Source organism: Sarcophilus harrisii, chromosome 6, assembly GCF_902635505.1.
Source record: "Sarcophilus harrisii chromosome 6, mSarHar1.11, whole genome shotgun sequence".
Taxonomy (NCBI): domain Eukaryota; kingdom Metazoa; phylum Chordata; class Mammalia; order Dasyuromorphia; family Dasyuridae; genus Sarcophilus; species Sarcophilus harrisii.
Genome location: NC_045431.1, coordinates 233,259,202 through 233,285,627, shown reverse-complemented (window position 1 = coordinate 233,285,627; position 26,426 = coordinate 233,259,202). Strand labels below are relative to the sequence as shown.

Genomic DNA, 26,426 nt, shown 5'->3' with positions numbered 1-26,426 from the left:
AGCTGGTTCCCATAATATAAGAATGAAACGTGGACAGTGACATCGGGAGGTAGCAGTACTCAGCACAGGAACCTGCTCAACCTGGACATTAATAAATGCCCTGAGAAAAAACTCCTCTTGTCTTAGAATATGGAGAGCAGGGAAGAGGGCAAAGATTAACGGGTAAAAAAAAACAACCCTAAAACACATGGAACTTGAGATAAATACATTTATGAACCTGCAAACAATTATGTGTACTTCTCAATCAATAATTCTACAGATAGGGAAGAAGGATCACAATAAAACAGCCTCAGGAGTGAAAGTGGAGAGGACTTTGTATCTCATTGCAACAACAGGATATAATAATCACAGAATTTATGAACTGGAAGAGACTGATTCAACCTTCTATCCTAGTTTATGTTATTGGATGAGGAACCACTATGGCAATGAATGGATTGGATCCAGCTTTGACCAGCATTATTATCAGTTATTTAATTGTGATAGAACCACTTAGGGCACTTGTGTATACCTGTACATATACACACATGTACATGTCCATATGTACAATACGCATATACACTGAGAGAGAGATAGCTGTATCCTGCCTTTGGATACAGACACTCAAGGTCAAGCAGCCATCTTAGAGAAATTGTCTAGTCTTCCATTCCAGACAATATAACATCATCCCAGTGTGGGACTTCCAACCCATTCCTGACAGCTGTACACTCAGTATGGTCATGGGACTGCTACAGGCTAAGAAAGACCCTGCTGGGGAAAGAACATCAGTAGCACTTAGATCCACACCAACTTGTTCAGGCTACATGGCACAAATGGGACTGAGCCACTTCTTGAGAGATCCACATTCCCTCCTTTTTGCCTTCTTCCCTATCCTCTCAAAGCATTCCAAGATTCACACACATGGCAGGAGAACGCCATGGTGATGGCATCCCTGTTTGGGTGACTAGAGAATGTCTAAATAATGCTAATAATGCAAACAATTATCCTTTCTTAATGTGTTGATAAACTGCTCTAATAATGCAAAGAAACAAAAAAGAAAGCAACAGTTAGCTGCTTGCGAAGTCTAGACATTTACTTGTTCAGATGTCTCAGTACCTCATTATATGATAAAAGCGTGAAAATTTTCTTAAAACAAAAGAAATACAATACAAATATTTCTTCTGCCTAAGAAAGTTCCCCAAATAGTTGTTTTACTTGTAGGTTCAGTATAAAATAAGAAATGGAAAGGCAATAAACATTTATTAACTGCCTACTGCATGCACTATCCTAAGGACTTTACAAATATTTTTTAGTTTCCCCTCATAGCAGTGGTGAGAGATAGAACTTATTAAAGTTATCCCTTCTATATCCCAATGGGTTAAGGGTGGGGCACCTCTTTCCTCCCTCTGATCCCATGATCTGGAAAATTCACATAAAATTTGTTGGCCTTCCCTTTGTAGGAGAGAAAGAGTTTGAATATTTTCTTTCTTTTATGGGGTGTTTACAGCACCTTATTGTACTGTATTAAGCATTTGGTCATAAGCTCTGTGCTATCTCTTGGTATGTCATCTGGGGTTTCTACAACCCCCCTTTAAATTCTTATGACGACCCATAATATGTCAGAACTGCAGTGGGGAAAGTGGCAATGTGGAAGGGATGACTGTATTAGCTCCACTTTGCAGTTGAGGATATGAAGGAGACAGGGAAATGACTTGCCCAGAGTCCTACAGGGTTTTAGCGCAGGTCCTCCTGATTGCAGATCCGGTGCTCTGCCCCCTGTGCTACCTTGCTGCTTCTGTAAATGCCATAGAAATGCGCCGTGAGCCCTAATAATAACTCCGGCTTGGTCTGTCCCTTAGCCTCATTATTTATGTAGAAATTCACACGTCAGTGGGACCTCAAACTCAACTGAGTCATAGCAGTGAAATTAAGGTGCTGGATGATGAAAAAAGACTCCCTAGGAGCCAGAGGGAATGAAAGTGAAGCCCTTGGAGACTGCCCGGACAAGTTTAAGCAGGAGTATGTGATCTGTGTCAGTGGTCTGGTAAAAAATACTGACAAAGGACTGAATGAAGATTAGTTATGATGGATTTTGTTAACTGATGGAATCTGGACTAGCCACTTCTCACTTTTTTTTTCCTCTAGATACTTTTTCAATGATACTAATATTCTTAATTTGATAAGTTTTCAAATAACCGCAGTCCTAAATGCTAGTACAACTTTGTTTCCAGGAAAAATTTGTGAAAGGATTTGTCCAAGTACTTACTGAAGCATCATTATTTTTCCAAGTTTTTAAAAACAACTCTTTTATAACTCCTGGAGAATAAAGATAATAATAGTGATAATAACTGGCATTTCTTTAGTCTTTTAAAATTTTCAAAGAGTTTTACATATATTATCTCATCAATCTCATTGTCTTCCCAAAGTTCCAGCAGTGTCTAACAGAGCTTAAAGATGAAATCTTTAAGAAATTCTCAGAACTTGGACAACAAATGGACTTGGATGGCAACTGGAGCGACATTTCCTTGTCTGACATTGAATCTAGGTAATATATTCCATCACCAGAGAAAAACAAGAGAAGTTGTTATTTCTGTTATATTATCTTGACTGTTAGTCAAAATAGACCCTAGAGTCCAAGAAAAATATTGAGGAGTCATTTCAAATGTATTGGAGAATTCCAGGAGGTTTAGTTAAGAATTCATTAACCCAACTCATCAGCCCATAGATCAGGTATAAAACTCCCTCAAACCTGTCCCCATCTCCACTGCCATCCCCATCTCCACTGCCATCACCATCAGCACCCAAGGGCTTAGTCCATAGGCTTATTCAAGAAGGAGAGGACACTTGCCCCGCTCTGCCCAGCAAAGCAACTTGGTCCAAATGTGGAAACTCCAAAGCACAGATGGGAACAAACCCAGCTGGAGTAGAGCTTGGCTTTCTCTGAGAGAAGCCACAACTGTTAACTTCCCATATTCCCTCCTTTAGAGGCGCTCAGAAAATCATTAGCCAAGGCTGCCCAGATTGCCAGCTGACTGGTGGGGACTCAAAGTGCTGACAGATCTCAGGGATGGTGGGGGAAAGGTTCCTTATGTGGCCTTGCTGAGGAGCTGAAAGGGAAAATCATAGAAACCTGAGATGATCAGACTCCATCATCTGTCCCTGCATCTTACAAAGAAGAAAGAGCTAAATTTCTTATCTCATGAATCTCTCATTGAGACTAAGCAAAATCAGCATGAGCAAGCAGAAATAGCACTCAGGCTATTAAAATCAAAAGACCTGATTTCCAGAGACTTCTTAGTCAAGAGACTGAGCCAAACATGACATCTCTCTCAGCATCTATCCCCTCAGTTGTCAGATGAGAAAAATCCTCAAACATAACCTGAAGCATAGGACTGTGGTGAGAAAAGTGTTATGTCAACCTATAAATACTGTAGAAATGTGAGTTCTTAGGCTAAAGACAGTGGTCTGTAGCCTACAGGGCCTAGTTCTCAATTTTATCTAATCACAACCCAGGAAACAGAAGCATTTGATATGTGAAAGAAAATTGATATGTGAAATTTGATATGTAAAAGTCAAGTTAAGGATATAAAAAGGAAATGATCAGTAGGGATATTTAGATCCTAATTCATTCATGCCTGAAGGAAATGGGAAGGATAGGATTTTTAATTGATCCAAATATCAATTTAAAATTATTAAGTTGAAATGATACGGTTCTTTCTCTGATCTATAATGAGAATAAACCGCTTAACTGTCCCATGGAAGAAGCCTTTAGGGCTTGCTCAAAAAACCAAGATCCTTCCATTCAATGGAGGAGCAAGAAGGCTTTCTTCTGCTAATATGGGGAGATTTGTGTGTCCAGGATGATCTGGAACTACTTAGCACTTTCCTTAATCAGCCACAGAGAGAAAAGTTATAATCATCACCACTGTCATTGTCTTGAGAATTATCAGGGGTCCCCTGTCGAGAATTTGGGTAGCCTTGGGAGCTCTCCTTAGAGGCCATAGGCGGCCATCAGGCCAATTCCCTGCCTAGCAGTAATGAGGAGAGAAGGCAGATTTATAAAAGCACTTCACACACATTTGCTTCTCACCCAGCCACCCGTGAGGTTAAAGGGAACAATAAGTTAGGAGATTTGCCTATAGTCATGGCACCAGGTTCCCATGCAGGCTTCCTGTGGCTCCAGGCATGGGTTTTTGTTTTTTTTTTTGGTTTTTTTCACTGGGATAGATAGTTTTGGGGGAAGAACTGTGAAACAGACTGAGGCCTGGGAATGACTGAGGGGAAAAGAGTTCCCCCAGAACCAAGCTTTCAGGATAGCAATCTCCTTATTCTGAGTAGACCGCAAAGTCTACTGGGAAATGGAGTTCCCACACCCCAGGAGGCCCCTGGTTGTCATAAGACTACTGTTTCCAGGCTAGCCTCAGCTAGCACTTCCCGCCCTTCTTCCATTACAAAATGCATCTTATAAATCCCATTTTCCTGATCCTGAAATAATCTTCAGTATTTAGCTCAAAAGGCAGACAGCTTCAGGACGGTATGCTCCCCAGAGACTTTATCTAGGAGTAAGAGAAATGAACTTCTGCAGCTCAATAGGGATCTTTTCTCACCTTCACCATACGGTTTGAAGTTGTTAATGGGGCTGGGACTAGAGGCTCTCTTCCCCCATCACAGCATAGCAGCTAAGGCTTGATGGGGGAGCTGAAATGGGAGGGGTTGGAGTCACCAGCACAGAGGGCCTGCAGGGACTGGAGGTGCTGTAGCCTGAGTATTCTTAGGCTGCTGCCCAAGGGTAAAAACCTTAGGGGAAGAGAACCCCAGCAGGGTAGGAAAGGTACCTGAAGATCAGTTGATGTCAGGTGGACAGGATTGATACCTCCAGGGAGGGGGCTACAGGGCTTCCCTGCCTTGGGGTCCCATATAATTTGCTCTATGGTTATCATGTTATCTCCATAGGAGCCCCCAAGTGTGCTACACTACACTACCCCCTTCATAGAGGGTCTCCATAGTATGAGTTCTGGTCTGTCCATCCATAGGTGTCTATGTAGGAAGGAATATGAACCAGTGGACAAAGCTTTGCATTTGGAATCAGAGGCTCCAAGCTACAAATTACACATGCTTTCTATTCAGAGAACTAAGCTAGCATTACCTGTCATTTCTTTTTTCCAACTTTTCCCAATTCCATTTAAATCCTGTTTGGGCAGCACTGGGGGACTTTTACATGCTCCAAGTGTTTCCAGCTCTGCAGTCGGTGAGCCTGTGAAGTCTCAGTTCTCAGTGTGGTTCTGGGGTTTTCAAAGAGCAATCACCAACAGTAAATGCGTTATTCTGGAGAGAAGATGCAAGTGTTATTCTTTCTGGGTAGATTGTAAATGACTTCTGTGCCTTTTTTTTCCTCAAACAGTACAAGTGGTTCAGACAGCTCCCTCTCCGATGGGCCTCCTATTCATTTATTGGATATGACAGAAAAGGTAAGAAATGGAAGTGGAGCTATAAACCCAAGAAAGAGAGCAAGCAGTTAAATACTATCAGTCACGGTTGTAGACTGGAGCCTAGGACTGTGTAAGTTAATCTTTTGGGATAGGTTTTCCCTCATATTCCTAGGTCATAATTACAGCAGAGGATATTGTTGTTGTTTTTTTTAATAAGGAATCTTATTTTTTATAAGCTGAACATAGAAAGTTTTCTTCGATATTAATTTTCAAATAATTTTCTCAGGCCTCAGGAGGCCAGAAATTGATATTTGAATCTGTTGTCACCCATCACAATGAGAATATGGACTTACTGAATACCAAAGTCGACAGCTCCAACATTATCATGATCATTTCCATTCTTTATTCATTCAGAAATAAGTGAGGCAGGTTTGGGGAAAATATTCAGAGTTTTCTTGGCATCTTTTAATTTTTAAAAACCTATAGTATATCTAGATGGAAATGTCCAGCAGGCGGTTAGAGATGGGGAGCTGAAGTCTTAGTGAGAAAAACCAAGTGGACAGATAGACAGTGAGTCAGCTGGTTAGGGACAAGTGTAGAGGCTGGATAGTAGAGCTCTGGAGAACATCCACAGCTGGGGCAGGAGGGACCAGTATGGATGAGAAGGAGCAATGGAAAATAAGGAAGAAGAGTCAAGTCCGAAGGGGCCAGGGACAGTGTCAGAGAGAGAGAAGCATCTAAAGGGCTCCTGCCCCAAGACAAGGAGAACTGAGCAGAGATCAGGGGCTCCTTGTTCCCAAATGCAGGCTGCTGGCAGACTTCACTGAGTCCACATCCTCCCCACGGGGATGTTTTTTAGAGAAAGTAAGAAATTCTGTTTTGTGATAGGAGCCATTAAAAAAAAACACTTCTGAGGGTTTTTAAATTCTTTATTCTTTCTTTCCATCTATATTGTTTTAAATGCTTGATTTTAGCCTTTTCAAATAGTTGTTCTTTTTTAGACTTTCCTTACATTTTCTTACATACTGGAGAAAAAAAAATCTTACTGCTATACCCTGCATTTAGGTCTACCAAAAATAAATTTTATTAATTTGTCATTATTCTAATCCAACCATTTCTAATTTAGCAAGAGAGATGTCCAAAACAGTAGAATCCCTTCCTGTCTTTGGCCACGCCTTTAATACAAGATATTCAGAAGTAACATATATCAGACTTTTCCTAAAGAAAAAGGTTAGACTGGAGAGAAAGAAGGAGAGGACTTAAGACTTGAGAAATATTTTTTACTTAATAGTTTCATTTGAATTAAAAAGTTTTTAATATGCTTCCTCACATGGAAAATGGGATTTAAGTACAACAGAATAGTTTCATAGTTTGTGTGCTAAAAATGCTTCACACTACGTCACTCCAAATGTTTCCCATCTTCTTCAAAGTCATCATTGTCGAGCCCAAGCAGATCCCAGAAGGTCAGAGCAGACAAGTCGTCCTCGGTCCCCCTGGTCCAAGAAAATCCCCTGTACAACGCCCTGACCGACAACTGGCTGGACTATCTCACTCTGGGAAGGGGTTCAGCATGAAGTTTTTGACTCATCAGCCTATATTCAACTTCTACCTTCTGCAGCCAAGCAGAACCTGATTCCACTTGAGCTTTGTAAGCTGTAAAACACATAAAGAACCTGGCAATTACTATATCTTCTTTAAAAACCCCAAATACCACGTAGAGACAGATTGATGTGCAGATCTGCTTATCAAGTTTTAGGATGTGCAAAAGTCAGGACTTTCCAAAGGGGAGTGAGCATTTTCACTGGCCGCTGTTCCTTGTGCCTTCCCTCCTGGCTTCCCTAGTTCTCCTACAAGGCCCAGATCAAATCCTAGTTTCCTAATGTTAGCTCCTTCCCTCTGCTGATCATCTCAGCTCACACTGTCTAGATCTCTGTAGATCATTGTTTGCACGTTTTCTCCTCATTAGGCTGGGAGCTACTTACCCTTATCTTCCCAGCATTTAGCACAGTGTCTGGCACATAGTAAATTCTAGTTGACTGAGTGGCCAAGAGTAAGTTTCATCTTCTCGAAGGTCATCAAATAAATATTAGTGGACCATTTGTTATGTTTTAGAGGGATCCCTTCATAGTATTTCTCCAACTGTTGGTTGGTAAGAAATTCAACAAATTTAAAATTTTTTTGGACAAATTCAACAAGCATTTATTAAGCTATTACTCCATGCAGAGCATTATACTATGCAATAAAGATAAAAACAGATCTTCCCCTGCTCTTAAATCCCAAACTGTCTTACGCTTTTTTTCATCAATAATATTTTATTTTTCCAAACACATGTAAAGGTAGTTTTCAACATTCATTTTTTATAAGACTTTGTATTCCAAATTTTTCTCCCTATTTCCCTTATCTCCCCCCTCTCCAAGACATCAAGAAATCTGATATAGGTTAAATATGTGCAATTCTTTTAAACATATTTTCATATTTGTCATGTTGTACAAGAAAAATCAGACCAAAAGCGGAAAAAAACACGAGGAGAAAAACACAAGAAAGAAAAAAAAAAACCAAAAAGATGAAAATAGTATTCTTCAATCCACATTCAGTCTCCCTAGTTTTCTTTCTGGATGTGAATAGCATTTTCCACCCCAAGTCTATTGGAATAGCTTTGAATTGCATTGTTGAGAAAACCAAGTCCATCACAGTTGATCATCACATAATCTTGTTATTGTGTACAATGATCTCCTGGTTCTGCTCACATCACTAAGCATCAGTTTATCAGATGGGCATCCACTCAGTTTCCAATTCCTTCTATTGTAGAAAGGGCTGCTACATTTTTGCACATGCGGGTCTTTTCCCTTTTTATGATCTTTTTGGGATACAGCTCAGTAGAGACACTGCTGGATCAAAGGGTATGCACAGTTTAATAACTTTTTGAGCATGGTTCCAAATTGCTCTCCAGAATGGTTGGATCCATTCACAACTCCACCAACAATGTATTAGTGTCCCGGTTTTCCCACATCCCCTCCAACATGCATCATTATTTTTTCCTGTCATCTTAGCCAATCTGAGAGGTGTGTGGCGGTATCTCAGAGTTGTCTTAATTTGCATTTCTCTGCTCAATAGTGAGTTAGAGCATTTTTTCCCCATATAACTAGAAATGGCTTTTATTTCTTTGTTTGAAAATTGTCTGTTCATACCTTTGACCAATTATCACTGGAGAACCATTTACCTTTTTAAAGAAGAGCGTGGACTTTAGCAAACCCTCCAGAACCACATGGACTCATGTCCCTCTGATGCTCCTTCTATTGGTTGTGTTGTCAGAGGGAGGAGAAGGTGTTTCAAAAGGAAGTGCCGGGCAGATGGTCCTTAGTGGTAGGATGGAAAATGCTTGAAAATGCTTCTCTTTTCTTTTTCTGGAGTAGCTTGAAATGAAGAAAAAGCAAAAGAAGAAAAAGAAGCCTCTGGAGACGAAGAAGCAAAGAAATGAGCTGCACCAGAAGCACAGGGCAATCCAGGAGAGTAAGCTAGCTGATGATAGCCAGGTAAGGAAGGCACCCATGCATTGGAAGGCAGGTACGGACCAGCCTGCTCCAACTCCAGCTAGTTTCACAGCTAAAGACCTGGAGGAGCTTTCCCTGGGGGTAAGATCTCAAACTCTCTCAGGTGACTCCAGCTATGGCCCCCCCAGAGGGAGAACTCCTTCACTCCACAGGGTCTGCACTCCTTATGTCCACATAGATTTATCCTCTAATTTGTGCTTTGCTATCAGTTACATAAAGGGGTTTCCTTACATTAAAAAAAAAAAAAATCAGTTCTAGAAGCAGAACTTATCTGTGGACTAATGGGATGACTCTTGGGCCCAGAATCCCATCCTTGGTGAGGGGATTCTCCTGGCACCTCTGGATCAGATTTCCATCAAAGCCCCTAGATACTTCTTTCTTCAGCCAGCCCTGGTCCCCCTCCCCCCCCCGGGTGTGGCAAGTTTGGCCTTTGTCTGCAGGCTGGGTCCCAAGGACACTGTTCTGATAAAGCTAGGGCTGGGGAACACTGGCCTGCCTTCCTCCTGCCCTGCCAGAGCCTCTAAGACTCATTGTGACCTTTTCTCATCTCACTTTTCAGTGATCAAAATGGCAGAGATTCAAATATCAAATTAGGAATGTGTGTATGTTTTAGGTTAATTTAAGACATTTTATTTCCAATCAATTATATTAGGAAAAAACAGAATTTACTGCCATGCTGAAAAAACCGCCAGGCTTTCTCAAAGGTCCAGAAGCCCGAGTGAAAAATGAGAACTCAAAGTTTAACGAGGTAAGATTAGGGCTAGTGCATTTCTCCACAAAACATGTTCGGCTTGAAAAGCTCCCCCCCCCCCAATTCTCTGGGGCTTTAAGGCTTCCAAAGTGCTCTCCTCACCACACTACCAAAGAAGGTGAGGGAGCATCAGCAGCTCCTCTGGCATAGGACGCCCCCCCTTCCCCGCTCTGACTCAGGAAGGAAGTTTCCCAGAATCCCCCAAGGGAGGGAACGGCCGAGCTGAGCCAGGCTGAACCCTGAACTGAAATCTTCCTTTTAAGGAAGACTCCCAGGAAATTAACTGATTCTGGAAACTAAAGTATGGGCAGCCAGAATGAGGCAGACCTCATTCAAATGCTGTTCCTGGGAATCCGAGGCATGGCACTAGTTTATATTAATAGCTCCCTTTACTTTTTTTTTTTAATTTATTGATAGCTTTTATTTTTATACCATTTTCCTTTCTATCTATCTATCTATCCCTCTTTCCTTCTTGTAATAAAGAAAAAAAAAACAATTCAGTAAAACTAATCAACATCAGTTAAGTCTGACAACGAATGCTGTGTTCAGCACTTGTAATTCTCTCACTTGAAAGGAAGGGGGTTCCTTTTGTCATCTCTCCTCCGAGGCCAGGAAAAGGCTCAGGCTGCCAGGATGCCCATATATACACCTGGAGCACCTCTCCTATGGTCTCCTGTTCTGTGTCTCACCCTCCTAACAATGTTAGACCATCACAGGGTATTGATTTGTATTTTAAATGGCATATGTGTATTTTCAAACTAATCACACTTAATTAAATGAAACTAATTATTTTGTGTATCATTTTTTAAAACTGCATTTAAAGAAAAGAAACTATGATAGCTCCTTCACCCAACCAAAACTGCCCATCATATCCCTGATTAGGAATAAAGATAAGTCCCAGGTACTTCACCTCAAAGAGTGGAGAAGCTAAAATTTGTTTACATCTGTCTTTTTAATGAAATTTGAGAATGGGGACCAGGTTGATGTTCCAAATTATGTTCTGACCAAGTTGATTTGCACTCTTTAAGTACTTAATGACCATCTTCCAGAGACAGACAGCCTCACAGCCAAGCAGCCTGTAAGGGAAAAGGGGGCAACAGATAATGCTTTATGGCTGATATCAATGACATGTGTTTTCTCATTTTGTCTCAACAAGAGTTTTGCTAAGTAAATTCAACAGGCACGTTATCTCTGATTTCCCTGATCAACTAGGACTCACAGAGTTGAAATAGCCTGTGGTCATCCCCATCAAATGTCAGAGAGGCAAGATGAGGGCCAGGTCTCCTCTGGTTAACGCCCCAGAACCCATGCTGTTCATCATAGCCCCATGAGGACAGTGCTTTTCGCACAGACATAAACAGCAGCCAGTGGGCACAAGCCTTGTCAGGCCTTGTGTGGATACACAGATGGATGGCCCACAGCCACTGCAGAGATTGGCCTTCCTAAGGCTTTTCTAGCATTGTTCTTTAAAAAAAAAAATAGCTTTTTATTTTTCCAAACACATGCAAAGATAGTTTTCAACATTCATCCCTGCAAAACCTTGTATTCCAAGTTTTTCTCCCTTCTCACCTTCCCCCTCCCTAGACTACAAATAATCCAATATAGGTTACACATGTACAGTTTTTCCAAACATATTGCCACATTTATCATGCTTTCACCATTCTGACTTATAACTATGACACCCTAAGAGTTATTTAGGCCTTTAAATTATTCAAAGCTTTCATGAAAACATAAGGGGTGACTTCTTTCTTTCCCCAAGTGAAAATTCTTCCTCTTCTCTTTGCTATCATTTCTACAGCCAGTTTTTAAGAGTCTAGTTTTAAACTGTTGCCTCAGACCCATCTTCCCAGATCCTTGTGAATAAGATTGTACCATTTCCCTGTGCCAATCCTTGAGGTGCCTTTTGTCTGGGAATCATAAAGTTTAAGACACGTTGGAAAGTATATTGAATAGCAAATATTTGAGAAAAATGCAAGTGCTTCTCAGTAACTAGATGGCAACCCCTTCTATCTCTAGCTGTAAGAGGCTGCATTTATTTGAGTTTAATTGAGAAGTTATCAATTAAGAACCTACTACATGTGAACTACTACTAGGCTCTGGGGGCACAGACTAACAAAGGGCTACTGATCCCTGTGATTCAAAGGGATCTTGGGAAGGAGAAGTTCAGTCCATGCTAAAGAGAAATCTGGGAGGGAAAGCATCACTGACAGGTAGGGACTTCAATGTGAAGTGAATTCCGTCTTCAATTATTTTGTTTACATAGAGCAAGAAACCAGGTTTTAAAATTCCAGAACCTCGGAAGAAGGGCCCAACCAGCACTCACGAAGTCACTTCAGGTATGGAGCAAAAAGGGTCTGAGAGCAGACACTCCACAAACAAGACATCTCAAGTCTTCTTTCTGTCCCAGAATTCCTTTCACATACTTATATCCACAGGACTCTGATGCTGTGCATTATATTACCCCATGGGTGTTTTGTGGTAGGTGGTTTGGGATATATTACGTAACCTGGGAGGAATTATGCTCGTGTACCACGGTGGACTTATTCTATATTGATTGTATTTTTGTTTTTAATCCATCTATATATTTCCCAGAATTATAGCTTATGGATTATTTTCCATCAAACTAAATGTGACCATGATGGACATAAAAATTTCCTTCTTGGGAATTGAAATGCATGTTTACTGAATTCCTATTAGAAGTCTATCTCACTTTATGTAATATATCATTTCCTATAAAATCAAATTTTTGTGTATCATCAAGTCATATGTATTTAGAAAGTATGCTACTTACAAGAATCCTAAAATAAATCCTCCTCTCTAGTTACTAATCATCCCATTTCCTAGGTTCTTCTTTTTCATAGGTCAAATTATCTTGTGCAGCTTTGCTTAAAGCAAGGTAGACATTTAAACAGAATAAACAATTCAAATACCATGAGTAACTCATATACTATTCATACTTTAACCTTCCTTCTATTATGCTGGAAAATAATGTAATTGTTTTTATGACTTAAAATTCTACATTCAGCTTCCCCCTTCCCTAACCTAGTAGTTAACACCGTAAATTTATAATTTCCTATTTATTTAAACTTATATTTTACCTGTTGTGTAACATTCCTATTGAAAAGGTGACTCTTTTTCATTTGAGCATATCCTCTCAAGTATTCCAAGAGCAATCATACAGAATTAAACAATACCACCAAAATCAGGGTAAGAAATGACCACTGACCTCTGCAGCTTCTTCCAAGTTTAGTTTGTTTGCCTTCTTTTCCTACCACATCTGTTGAGCCTTGTGTAATTCCTTGTCTCATTCTTCTTGCTCAATCTCTGTCCTCTGACTTTCCCCCTTTCTCTCTCCTCCCCTACTGCTGACTGGTTGGCTAGTGGTTAGAGGTGGGTGGCCATCCAAATACAAGAAAAAACTTGTTCAGTTCTTGGAACAAAGGATGGAGAGCCCCAAGGGCTGCCAGAGCAACAACAGTGGTTTCCCAGACTGCTTGCTCCCAGATTCTGTCAGGGCTAAGAAACTTTTAGATGAAATTTGTTAAAAGGGAAAGGAAACTGGACTAGACTTGAAGGATCACTGAATGGCCATGTCAAATCATACTACCCTTTTAGGAAAGCTGCCAACTGTTACTTCTTTTAAAAAGACAAAGATAATCATAAGAAAACATGTTCTTTGTATTTTGGCCTAAGGAAAGAGCTATAACTTTGCTTTTTTTTTTTTTAATCTTACATAAAGGAGAACTGATGGGAAATTTCCCAACTATTATTCTTTGATGCTTATTGATCAGAAGACAGGCTAAAGTGAAGGTGGAGAAAATGGTTGCTTTTTCTAATTGAGTAAAAACGGATGTAAACTCGTCTTGTCTCCAAGATCCATCCTTCAGTGAGCCTACACAACTCCAGTAGCCCCCATGCTACACTGCATATGTACTCTTAAGGGGATGAGGATGATCCCCTCATTTACTGATGAGAAAACTGAGACCTAGAGAAGTGAAGAAATAAATTCAAGTTCATAGAAGGAGAAAAGGGAAAAAAGGGCCAAACTGTACCTTGGACTTTGTTTCTATTTAGGAATGAATAGAATATGTATGAGTGAATGAAAGGTGCTAAATTGTACCTGCAAGTCTTGTTCCATGTATATCATCATTAAATCTAATTATTGTTTTAAGTTCACTTTTAATAAAAAAAATTATTTTTTTTAAGAAAGGGTTGGAAAATCCATGTCTTTATTCTGAATCTCAGGGGAACACCAATAGCAGAAGCTTCACTGTTTGGACCACATGGCCCTACCCACCATCTGTGAACCCCAATTTTCAGAAAAGTTGGTCTGAAGACTTAAATATACATATATGTGTCTGTATGTAAAGTGAAAAAACCTTTTTGACCAGAACTTTAGATGTGGTGGTCTGATTTAGACATATTCTTAGCGAGAACAAAAGTTTTGTCTTTTTTTCCAACTAGATTTTGCCTTTTTTATAAAAAAGGGTTTTCAGCCATGGGGTACTGCTAGATGTCCGTCTGCTCTGGAATGCCCAGGTCACAGTGCCTTTCACTGTGTGCTCAGAAAGTTTGGTTGGGAAGCTGAGAAGGATTTGTATTATTGCAATGGGCGAATTTCGTAGGCTTCTCACATGCCCTCAGAGTATGGTTTTCTTGTCTCCAAGGAAGACAGTTTTCTTTGCACTCCAGTTTTCTTTGCACAAAAGACTGGCCTTGTATGAGAGCCGCCGTTCTCTGACCTGTTCTGGGCTTTGTTCCCAATCAGCAGCCGGTGGTACAGGTGACGTTTCTGTTTGTTTCTTAGTAGCATATCCGTGGAAGGAAAAGATGGGCAGGTACCAAAACTGTCTATTAACGAAGCAAGACATCAACCATCATCAGCTGGCACTCGTCACGTCGGTGCCTCCAGAAAGAAGCAAGACTCCTGTAGCAATTAAGCAGTACTCGCCTCCAGGCTTTCTGCAGCTGAGCCAGGAGGGCTGTGAGAAACAGGCGGCTTTGCGTAATCTGATTCAGCAAGGTAATTATGTCACAGGACGAAAGAGCGTGTGCCATAGCGGACCAAGGACCAACCTTGGGATTGGCAAGCTTTGGTCCCAGGACTCGGCTTTGCCATATGCTGGCCGAGGCACCGGGGACCATAAGTTCCTTCATCTCTGTGGCCTCGGGCAGCTTCCTCGGACTCTAAATAACACATGAGTTGTCCATCAAGAGCAGCTCCAGGTATCTGAGCACCCCACACACTCCAAGGATGGGGCCCCTAAAGGGAGAAAGACAGGGAGAAATAAGATGCCTGCTCACAGACTTCCTGGTCTGCTCAAAGAGGGTTGGCCAGTCTCTAGTTAAGGACGGTGAGTGCTTCTGTCTACTGGCCTTGGCCCTTGAGAGGCAGTGGAGGTGTGAGTGATTGGCCTTGGGAACTAGGACTGGGGAAGAGCCTGGTCCTCAGAATGCTGCTCCTATTAAGTAGTTCTGTGAGCGTGGCCGAGCCCTCAGAGCCTCACTTGGACTGGATGCTAAGCTGCAAATCCGTGGCTCCCCTATCTGCTTTATTTGTAAGAATCGGCACTAATCACCTCCCTCGATGCCAGTTTCCTAGTTTGTCACATGAGACTGCAGAACTAGGTCGGTGTTTCTGAAAATAATTTGTTCCATAAAACTTTTTGGTTTGAACTATACTGACTGCACTTGTAAATTCTGGGGTGAAAGGGCATAGGTTAACCTAGATAGACTTATCCTTCTGTATTTTGAGAAATGGAATATTCTTAACCGGTCACCTGATATTTTTTGGAAAACAAAGAGCATTTCTGTTCAGGGTATCTGAAAGAAAAGGGATTTATTTACAGCTTAGGCTATGCTTTGGCCTACAGACTATAGCAGCTAACAGAATACTTCTGTTTCTACAAGGGGGAAATTCTTTCAAAATGAGATTGGGGGCAGCTAGTCGAGGACCTGAGTTCAAATCTGGCCTCAGACACTTAACACTTCCTAGCTGTGCGACCCTGGCCAAGTCACTTAACACCAATTGCCTCAGCAAAACAACAACAAAAAAAAAAACAAGATTTTTTTGGGGGGAAAGGGGGAGAGAACTGGGAAGGAAGGAAAGCAATCGACATAGAGGTTCCTTCACTACCCTCAACTTAATTAGGGCTTCCTCCCATTGTCAGGAGGGAAGGAGAGGGACCAAGATTGGGTTAAGGGGAAAAAGCAGAGGTGAACCATTCCCTCACCCAGTGCAGATGAGGATATCTCCCTCTGGTAGTGACCCTGAAACAGAGAAGCCGCATTGGCTGTTTTAGGGCCTAAGATTCCCAACTTCCTCTCTGCAGCTCCCCTCTCACACTCCCCCTCTAGGCAGCCGGGGCTGGCCAGGACACACAGGCACACACAGCCCCGATGGCACCTGCTTTGGCACCAGCCCAGGCAACCCCACTTATTTCCCTAGAACTTCCTTATGTACCCACTGACTGTCCAGGCCCACGACTCTTGCTTCTCTGCCTTTTTTTCCCTCGACATCTACTTGCAGAGTTAATATTTTAGAAGGGAAATGTGACTAGAATGGTCTTTTCATGAACTCCTATGTATAGCTTGTGGAATCAGCTATGGGTTCAGAACATACTAGGCAAGTCAGATGTCCACAAGAGGTGAGGACGTTTATGTGAGACACATAAGTGTCTGGGATTTTGTGGCAATAGTACCCCTCAGAACCCTGTCTTCTCCAGCCATGAAACCATTTGAGTCCAGGCCGATACAGTGCTTGACACCAAGTCTGTCTGCCTTCCTCTTAAATCTCAATTCTTGGTTTTTAAGGAAAACAAAGGGCCTTTCTGAGTAAATTCCCAAGGTCAGGTCAGAATTCCTTTCTCCCCAGCCATCTGGCCCGGTTGCATCTTAATCCCTCAGTTCTCTGACCAGAAATCTCTTTCCCAGATTCACAAAGGTCATGTTCAGTTTATATTAGCTAACTCAAGCTATTTTCTAGTTTCCTTGGCTAGAACTGCTGCTGCTAATAACCTCAAGTTTCTTTTTCTCCAAGTGATTTTAGTTACCTCTTGGCTTGGTTCAAACTTCATGCCCTTAATCATCCTTGCTCCATGCTTTCCCATCAGTGCACCGTCTTCTTTAGGCTGATATCTTTGAGTATCCTTATTTTTACCTGTAAGCCACAAGATAACAAATCAACAGTGAAAGGAAGTATCATTTTGCCATTTCATAGCATATATAATTAGAAGAGGGGCTAATCACATGGAAGTATTCCCTGCAAGGTCTGTAGCAGGCCCTCAGAGCTTCAGGAAAGGCCTCCGTTTTAATTCCAGCTCTGCTTGCTTCCTAATTGTGTGACTGGAGGCAAGGCCCTTCATTTTTTTGGATGTTTCCTCCTCTGTAAAATGAGGGGTTGGACAAGATCTCTAAGGCTCCTTCCAGCTCTACAGCCAGTGAGGACTATGGTTTGGTCCGTCATAATAAAAACAGAGTCCTCAAGGAATCTTGGAAAAGCTAGGACTTGGTGTTCTGCCCATTTAAAAGCTTATTCTCCTCCCCCTCCAACCCTGGAATATTTCAGTGCCTAGTGCACTAAGGGCTTTTTTTGTCAGAAACGCTATAGGGCCCCTATTACGAATACAGGGGGGGAAATGGTATCATGATATCAAATTAATGGGTTCAAATTCTCTTTTCCATATACTAAGGTGCAACATGTAGAGATATACAAGCCCTGTTGCTAATCTTTAAGCTAAAAAAAAGTGGAAGATTTGAGTAGCCATCCTCTAAAAAAATGGGTAGAGACTAGAATCCTGAGATGACTTTCATTGTAACTTCCCTCAGGATAGCAACTATTTCCTAATAATTTTATTCCTTTTCCCCATTCTCCCAAGCAGTGCCCAGTATATATGAGGTGAACAATAGTTTAGTGAACAAAACATGAATTGAACATCTACCATATGTCTAGTACTGTAGAGTTAAGTGCTGTCACAATAAATAAATTGCTCTTTTGGAACGGTGCCAAAAGGACAGGCCTAAGACTAAAAGATTTTTCTTTCAACCTATTATGATGTTCATCATTGGAAGAAGCTTATTTCTCGCCTATCACAAGTCTAGTCCAAAGGATCTGGGAGCATATGGTGCACTGTATTTTATAGAAGAGGCAATGCAAAGTTTTGGTTTGTTTCTCCATGTTAATCAAATCTGTCTCCTTTCTTCAACTCCATCCAGGGAAGTGGATACCATCACAAACTTCATCTATAACACCCAGGTACTACAGAGATATACGTGAGAAGATTAAACTTGCACTCATAGTAATTATTGCCCATGGCTAGCCCAAGTAATCCCCCATAATTCCATTGAACATTTATCATGTCTACCATGTGAGAGATCAAGTGTGATTTAACTTCTGGTCAGTTGAAAAAAATATTCCAAACATCGCTCTTGATCTTAGCAGTGACTACCAATGACACAGTGGAAAGGCACTACGGCAGGAGACAAAAGGCTCCGGTCACCACCCTGCTGAAAAGTAGCTATTTTACTTAACTCTTAATATCCATCTACTACCTCATATGGTAGGATCAATTTCAATAATGTACGTGAAAGTACTTTTAAAAATATGAAATACCATATAGAAGAAAAGCATCAATTACCACCATTACTTAATATCCTTTTATGAGATTATAAGTTACAGTGTTAAAATACTGGGTACTAATTACTCTCTCTGCTGGTTAATAACTACTATACTGGATTGCAACCCACAGCATCCAAGCCTCAGGATTTTCCTGCATGATCCAGTAATGCAAATATCATCCATATGAGACAGGGAAAACCACAGTGGGCACCAGCAGCTGAGCTTGTGATGCTGAACATGTGATGCTAACCAGAGACTTAAAGATGGCAGGAAACTGAATGGTGGATCATGAAAATGTCTATGTGGCAGGAAGGAGACAGTACTTGCAGCAATTAGGCATTATTGTGTTAGAATATACTCCTAGTCAGAAATCCCAATAAGGCAAATTACTGGTAGTTGAGTAAAATGTTTATATATATAATGTATATTATATAGGTAGTGGGTTGTGGGGAAAAGTTACTGTTTTCTGTATTAAGACAACCAATAAATTATTTTGTGATGACTTTGTTTCCAAGATTTTTTAGAACCTGTATTCAAAAGGCTTCTCCCTATCCTGGGACTTGCTATACAAATTCACAACTCCAGAATCAAGAATGCAGGAGTCTGTGTGATTTGAGAATGGATATTGTCCCTCTCCAAAACCTCATATGCAATCTGTTTGCTTGGGCTTGCATTATCCCATATAAAATATGCAAAAAGGCATCATCACCTTGGAACCAACTCTCCCTTCTTCCAAGTCTTGGTTCCTTTACCAATCTAGTCACAGTTGAACAAATCTATTCACAGTTGAACAAATCATTTTCCCCCTGGATGCTTTTCTCAGCTGTAAATGGGAAAAAGAATCTGTACCAAGTGGACCCATAACATTTTTCAGTGGGAAACTAGTCCTTTAGAAGCTTCTCCTCCCGCCACTTAAAAAAATTTGTAGGAAGCTTTTGTCTTCCAGTAACAGATGGAAAACTTGGTTCATGGAGCCCCTGGGTCCTGGAGTTTTAAGAATATAAAACAACCTAGTGTTAAATCCCCATTGGTTCTATGGTAATTTTATTCCAGAAGCCCTTTCTGATCTGGAATATGTCTAAATATTAGTGTACTCAGCATGGCACTCACTCATACATCTTAATCCCATATCCTTTAATGTGCTCAAGGATTAAGTTTTCTATCCTTCAAATTTTTTTCTAATTTCAAGAAAATTATGGTGTTTGGGGCTCTTCTTCCCAGACCCTCAGGGTCTTTGTCATTTCTGAAATTTTCCTTCAAGAATTTTTTTTTATAGATCTTAGCATTACCTTAGATTCCTCATTTAAAGTAACCCAATCCGGCACCAACCGCCCTAGACTTTTGTTACACCTGCTAACAAAACCGTTTCACAAGAGATTATCTTCCCAAGTTCTCTACTTCCATTGTCTTCAGTTTAGAAGGCTTGATAGGTGATCAAGGATCCCTTTTCCTGCTCCAAATCCCAGTGTTCTGGATAGGGGAAATGTATGACTTGAACCCTAACCCCAACATTTTCTTAAAGCCCAGGTTCCTTGCTACTTCCATTGAAAAGATTACAGCCCAGGCTTGGGAACAGGAGACATTTTTTACACGGATGACTACTTTAGTTATACCTGTAGATTTGCCCTTTTCCTGGAGATTGATGCTATATATCTATACTTGGGATGGCATGCCATCCAAAGGCTTTCAGTAATAAATGATTCATGTCTTACTCCAGTGGTACCTAATTGTATATTGTTCAACCTACTATTTACTAATAGCACCCAACAATTGGCTGTGGTTTCATATGGTCAACTCTTAATTCAGGCATTTTCAATGGGTTGATACTGGCTAGGGTCTTGCTGGTCTCTCAGTTGTTGGAGCCGCCCTCCATCACCCCTCATTTTAATAATCTGAGCAAGGAAGAGAGCATTCTTTTCGAGGCTCTGTTCAGCAACCTCTTATCCATAAGACTGGGGAAAATTTACAAGTACCTCCTCAGAACTTAAAAAACTTTTCAATGGGTTAATGTGTATTTATCCAACTTTTTCACAATATGGAAGCCTGATGATCACGTGGAGCTCCTTCTTAGCAGAGGCAATTTCATTTCTATTCTAATCTTTAGAAATCTGCTGAAATGTTCCTATCAAGTAGGATCTCATAAGAAACAAGGGGAAAACTTGTCCACTGGAAAGAGCATTGAATCTGTGGTCTGATGTTTTATCTCACCGAGTCTCCATTTATTCCTCTACAAAATGAGGGGATTAGGCTAGGTCAAGTCTAAGGCCCTTTCTAGTTCTAAATACTGAAAAAATTCTGTGCAGGCAACAAAGTTAACATGCCCAAATCAGATTAGTCTGAGGTTTCCGAGAGTAGTCTCCTAGGAGAGGAGGTGGGGAAAGGGAAGTCTTTTAGAGTCTTACTATGGTTTCAAGTGTGAAGGCCAGCATTTCCTTCAAGATAAAGCTCTCCCCATTCCCACCTCTCACCCCTATGAAAAGGCAGGTTTGGACAGGACCTCGATGTCATATGGGAGATGGGATGGCTACAGTGAAAATGAACCCAGTAAGGCTGAAAGAATTTTTTATGCCTTTTTATCAGGTCGCTGTGCTGGATTCCAAAAGTCACGTCGATGTCCATGTTGCTGGACAAAACTTTCTCTCTGACCCCTAAGCTCCCTGTAAAAAGGAAACGGAAGAAAAACAAATGGAAACTTCCTGGAAGGCCTAACCTGACCAAGAAAGATCAGCACACTCTTCTTGGAGAAAGGGGAAAGCTTAAAGCAAAAAGAAAACATGGCTTCAAACCTTCACTGATATCCAAAAAAGAATTCAAAAGGACAATGAATTCCTTGAATATCATTAACTTCTCATAAGATTCTAACTTCTCAGAATTAAGACTCTCACTGACGGCACGGCAAAAGGATGCCTTCCGAAGGAATGCTTCAGTCCACAAGCTTACGAACATCGGCAAGGCAAATTACAAAGGACAGAAAGAGCAAGGCAAATTTCACTTGCCACCACTGCTGCTTGGACTAACTCAAAATGAAAAATCACAGGCAACTTTTCTCACTTGATACCAGGCTAACGTAAAGCAAAAAGGATCCAATTTGTAATCTTCTCTAATGCTGGAATTTTTCTGAAACTCAAGATTCTGGGTGGAGAAGGCGGCAGGATGGGGAAGAGACTTCTCTGCAAGAATCTCTAGGATTGATCCAAACAAATGTCACTTAATTTTGTGTTTTGCTTTTTTTTTTTCCTCTATTTTTCATAACATTCTCATCTCCAATGTCTGTGTCTTTTCCCCCAAAGTGAGGGTTTGGGGCACAGGACTTTTCTCAAGAGCCTTCATGAGGACCTTCATCTTTCCAACTAAGCAAACAAGGATCTTTTGAAAGTGGAATCTGATGTCACAACTTTGACTCCACATTAACCCTTGCTGTTCTCTGTATTTCCAAGCAAATCCAATTCCCACCACAAATTCTGCTTGAAGACGACCAAGAAAGTCATTTCCATTTGATGATCCATCATTTATATTTTTGACAAACACTGTTTCCCCCAGGAAATGTATTTTTCTTATCACACTGCATTTTCCTGTTAAATGCGGCTGATTCTTTCGGGCAGTAAGCCATCTCTGTCCTTTTTCCTTAATAAAGTCCTGTTTTGCTTCTAAATACTGTTTTTGTTAACCTATTTAATGCCAATTTAATATGAAGCACTGAAATGTACTAAGGACTATATAATGTTAATTTTTGTGTTCAGTTCTAATTCGTCATGACTCCATTTGGGGTTTTCTTGGCAAAGAGTGGTTTGCCATTTCCTTCTCCAGCTCATTTTACAGATGACAAAACTGAAACATGGTTAAATGCCAAGGGTCACACAGCTATGGTGTTTGAGGCTAGGCCGGGCACTCTATCCACTGTTCTTCCTAGTGCCCCAAATAAGTTAACAATGCTGACAAATTGTAAGGGGGCATTATGGAAAATTTAGCCACTTAGTTACCAAAGTGTGGCTTGGGATCGTCATTACCCACAGTATTTATGGATCACTTAAGAATGATTTGGAGAAAGGCTTGGCTCCTCTCTTATTGCCTCCAGTTACCAATTTGAAAGGAAGGGAATGGGAATACTAAGACTTGGAGAGATGGGAAGATGAGAGGAAGAGAAAAAAGATAAAATGAAAAGAGCAAAAGGTATGTGAGAAGAGAAAGGAAAAGCAAAACAAAGTGAAAAAAGGGAGAAAGGATGAAATTTTGAAAATTCTCAATTACATGTAAACAAAGTTTAAACATTCATTTTGTAAAACTTTTTGAGTTCCAAATTTTCTTACCTCCCATACCTCCTTGAAGAGGCGATTTGTCTACATATATATGTAGACATATATACACACGTATACACATATATATAGGCACTAGATGGGCACAGTGGATAGAACACTAGACTTGGAGTCAGGAAGACATTTTCCAGAGTTTCAATTTGGCCTCAGACACTTAATAGCTAGCTGTATGACCTTGGGCAGGTCACTTCATCCTGTTTGCCTCAGTTCCTCATCTATAAAATAAGCTAGAAAAATAGCATGATCCAAATGGGGTCATAGTCTGACGCAACTGAAAATCAACTGAATAACAAAGTTATGCAAAAATACACAGTGGATCATTGTACATTATTGCTGTTGCTGTATACAATGTTCTCCTGGATCTGCTTACTTCACTTTGCATCAGTTCATGTCTCAAGTTTTTCTGAAACCATCCTGCTCATCATTTCTTATAGCACAACAGTATTCCATCACAATCATATGCTACTACTGGTCATTGCCTAATTGATAGATGTCCCTTCAATTTCTAATTCTTTACCACAATAGAAAAAGAGCCGCTACAAATGTTTGTATATAGGTCCTTTTCTCTGGCTAAAAATCTCTTTGGGATCCAGACCTAGTAGCAGTACTGCTAGAGCCAGGGAATGCAGTTTGATTGCCCTTTGGGCACAGCTCTAATTAGTCTCACACCACCATGGGCAGTAGTGTGCCTTAGTGACCCAGTTTTGTGTCATTTTCTTTTTCTGATATTTAAGCCAATCTGACAAGTGTGAGGAACTACGTCAGTTGTTTTAATTTGCATTTCTTTAATCAAAGTTTTTTTTTTTTTCATATGACTATAGCTTTGATTTCTTCTGAAAACCACCTGTTCATATCCTTTGACCATGTATCAGCTGGGGAATGGAACTGTATTCTTATAAACTTGATTCATTCTCCCAATGTTTGAGGAGGCCTTTATCAGAGAAACTTGCTAAAAAACTTTTTTTTTTTTCAATAGCAGACTATATCAGATTGCCTTCTGAATGCCCCAAGGCGGTGGATTTCAATTTTCAAAAAAGTGGCAAAATAATGTCCTTTTACTGCCTCACCTCAGAACAAATAACACAACTTGGAGGAGGACACAAGTTTGGGGCACAAGTTAAAAGTCAATTTCTATCAAGAATTAAATTCAACAGATATTAAACATAAAAAGCACTGTGGTGGGCCCTGAGGATACAAAGATGTCAAAAGTCAAAAAAGATTAAAAATAAAAGTCAAATAGATGATAAAGTCTATGTCCTTTAAGAGCTTAAAAGTCTCCAGGAGGAGAGTAGGGATCCGCCAAATATGCAGAGAAGGATATAATACAAGATAGAATGGGATGAAGGCAAAAGAGAAGTCCAAAATGTTCTGGGACTACTTGAGATCATATTCAGCTGGGGAAATCAGCCAAGACACAGGGGGAGTGTCTGAGCTGAATTCTGATGAACGGATTCAGAAAGTCCTACATGAGGGGGGGCGTATATTACAGACATGAGGGAACAATGTTGTAAATCCAGGTCACCAGTGAGATTCTATCATGTCATAATGTTACATGGTACGTACAGTGCTGGGAACAAAAGTGTTTTTGTGTTTTTCAGAAAAGATTACTGGGAAAATATTTTTAATAGCAATTTACTTACCATAAAGTCCCACTATGGCATGGGACTGGTGACCCTGAGTTCTCCCAAACTTTGGCAGGTTCTGCCACCCTGGAAAGCTATCAAGAATGGTCTTAGCAACAGCTGGCATCTGCTTTCCAAGGACCAGCCTGGTAGCTAAGTACCAAGGGGATTTAAGACTAAGAAGCTGGACCCCCTTTGCCCTCGCTGACCCTCAGGCCTGCTAGGTGCTGTCCCCCTCCCCAATCTGCCATCTTCACTTCCCTGACTTCCTTCAAGACTTCTGCAGATATGCCCAGAAAAAGAACTCTGGGAGATGACTAAAAACCATTACATTGAATTCCCAATCCCTATATTTATGCACACATGCATTTTTGATTTCCTTCACAAGCTAATTGTACAATAATTCAGAGTCTGATTCTTTTTGTACAGCAAAATAATGTTTTGGTCATGTATACTTATTGTGTATCTAAGTTATATTTTAATATATTTAACATCTACTGGTCATCCTGCCATCTAGGGGGTGGGGTGGGGAGGGTAAGAGGTGAAAAATTGGAACAAGAGGTTTGGCAATTGTTAATCCTGTAAAGTTACCCATGTATATATCCTGTAAATAAAAGGCTATTAAATTTAAAAAAAAAAAAAAAAAAAAAAAAAAAGAGCTTGCATCTGAACAAGACAAAAAAAAAAAAAAAAAGACTTCTGCAGAAGCCTTCTTTGATACCGCTCTTGCCTTTTGCCTTGAAATTCCCTACATATTCTATATATCATGTTCCTAAATATCACAGTTGTCTCCTCCATTAGAATGACAGTTCCTTGAGAACAGTAAGGTTTTTTTTGGCCTTCACTATATCCAAAGTACTTAACGCAGTGTTAGGACAAAGTTAACCATTTAATAAACGATTGTAAATGACTGGCAATAGATTTGCCATGGCAAGCACCACATACATACACACACACACACACACACACACACACACTTTAATTGCCCTTGTTCCAGAAAGCCCCCTCCCCTTTTCCATTTCTTCAGTAATGATACCAGATAATGAAAAGGGTCGGATCCAGAATCATAGTTTTTAGACCTATAGATCTATAACTTGGCTATTGTTACTCTAAATGAGAGAATATAAAACTAATGACCAAGTGGACATATTACTGGAGGAACTTAGCATGTCAATCTTCATATTCTCACTGTAGACAAAACAATAAATTATAATTAAATGGGAGAGTGGTTCACAGGTTCTCCTTAGAGAGGCATATTTCCTTAGAGAAACTGGAAAAGCTGGTTTTATTCTGCATCCAAAGTCAATAAGACATCACTTCATGGGACACTCTGTCATATTACTGCATGTGTTATATTTTTTCAAAAAGACCACCATAAAAAAAATAACTGCAAGGGCAGCCGGGTGGCACAGTGGATAGAGCCCCAGCCCTTAAGTCAGGAGGACCTGAGTTCAAATGTGACCTCAGACACTTAACACTTCCTAGCTGTGAGACCCTAGCAAGTCACTTAACCCCAACTACCTCAACCAAACAAACAAAAAAATACAATTGATGTATCAGTGTCTTCCAGATGATACAGAAATTCTAATAGAATTCAGTAAGTTTCCCGTTAAGGACCATGCCTAAATGAGGGAGCAGATGAGTTCTCCGAGAACCTCCACAACTGTGAATCATAACAATTGAAGGAGTTGCAAAGCAGCCTTTACTAACGGAGATGTTCCTTGTGGATTAGGAATGAAATAAATTGGAGGCAAGAAGGAAGAGGAGAGAGGTCAGATAACGAAACTGCCTCGGTCACACCTCAGTCTCCTTGTATCATCATCATCCTCCTCCTCCTCTCACATCCATTCTATGGGTCTGAGTTAGACCTCCAGCAGCCACTGGCAGGTGGCTCTGGTATCACAAGTTTCCCTTTCCCCAATCAAATCAATATATGCTTTAATATTCAATCATTTCAATTCAAAGACAGATATAGGTAAGAATGTATATAGGAAAACATTGATGAGGAAATAAGAATGAGATTAGTCAAAAAGGATTGAACTATTCCAGAGCCTCACACCTAGAGATCATAAATACTTTAAGAAAATAAGCAAAAAGACAGCAATACAGTGATTTAGAACAACACCAAAAGATCCAGGATGGAAATTGCCATTCACAGCCAGAGAAA

General features: G+C 40.5%; 1 protein-coding gene across 1 annotated transcript in view; it reads left to right on the top strand.

Annotated features, from left to right (window-relative positions):
* Window positions 1-21,976, top strand: part of AGBL2 (ATP/GTP binding protein like 2) — a 60,127-nt gene extending 38,151 nt beyond the window's left edge. The window contains 9 exon segments of the mRNA XM_031943134.1: window positions 2,403-2,521; window positions 5,378-5,444; window positions 8,819-8,938; window positions 9,609-9,704; window positions 11,971-12,043; window positions 14,515-14,730; window positions 17,922-17,961; window positions 20,905-21,082; window positions 21,085-21,976. Of these exon segments, the coding sequence (XP_031798994.1) occupies window positions 2,403-2,521; window positions 5,378-5,444; window positions 8,819-8,938; window positions 9,609-9,704; window positions 11,971-12,043; window positions 14,515-14,730; window positions 17,922-17,961; window positions 20,905-21,082; window positions 21,085-21,168 (993 nt within the window). The 3' untranslated portion in view covers window positions 21,169-21,976.
* The last annotated feature ends 4,450 nt before the right edge of the window (window positions 21,977-26,426 follow it).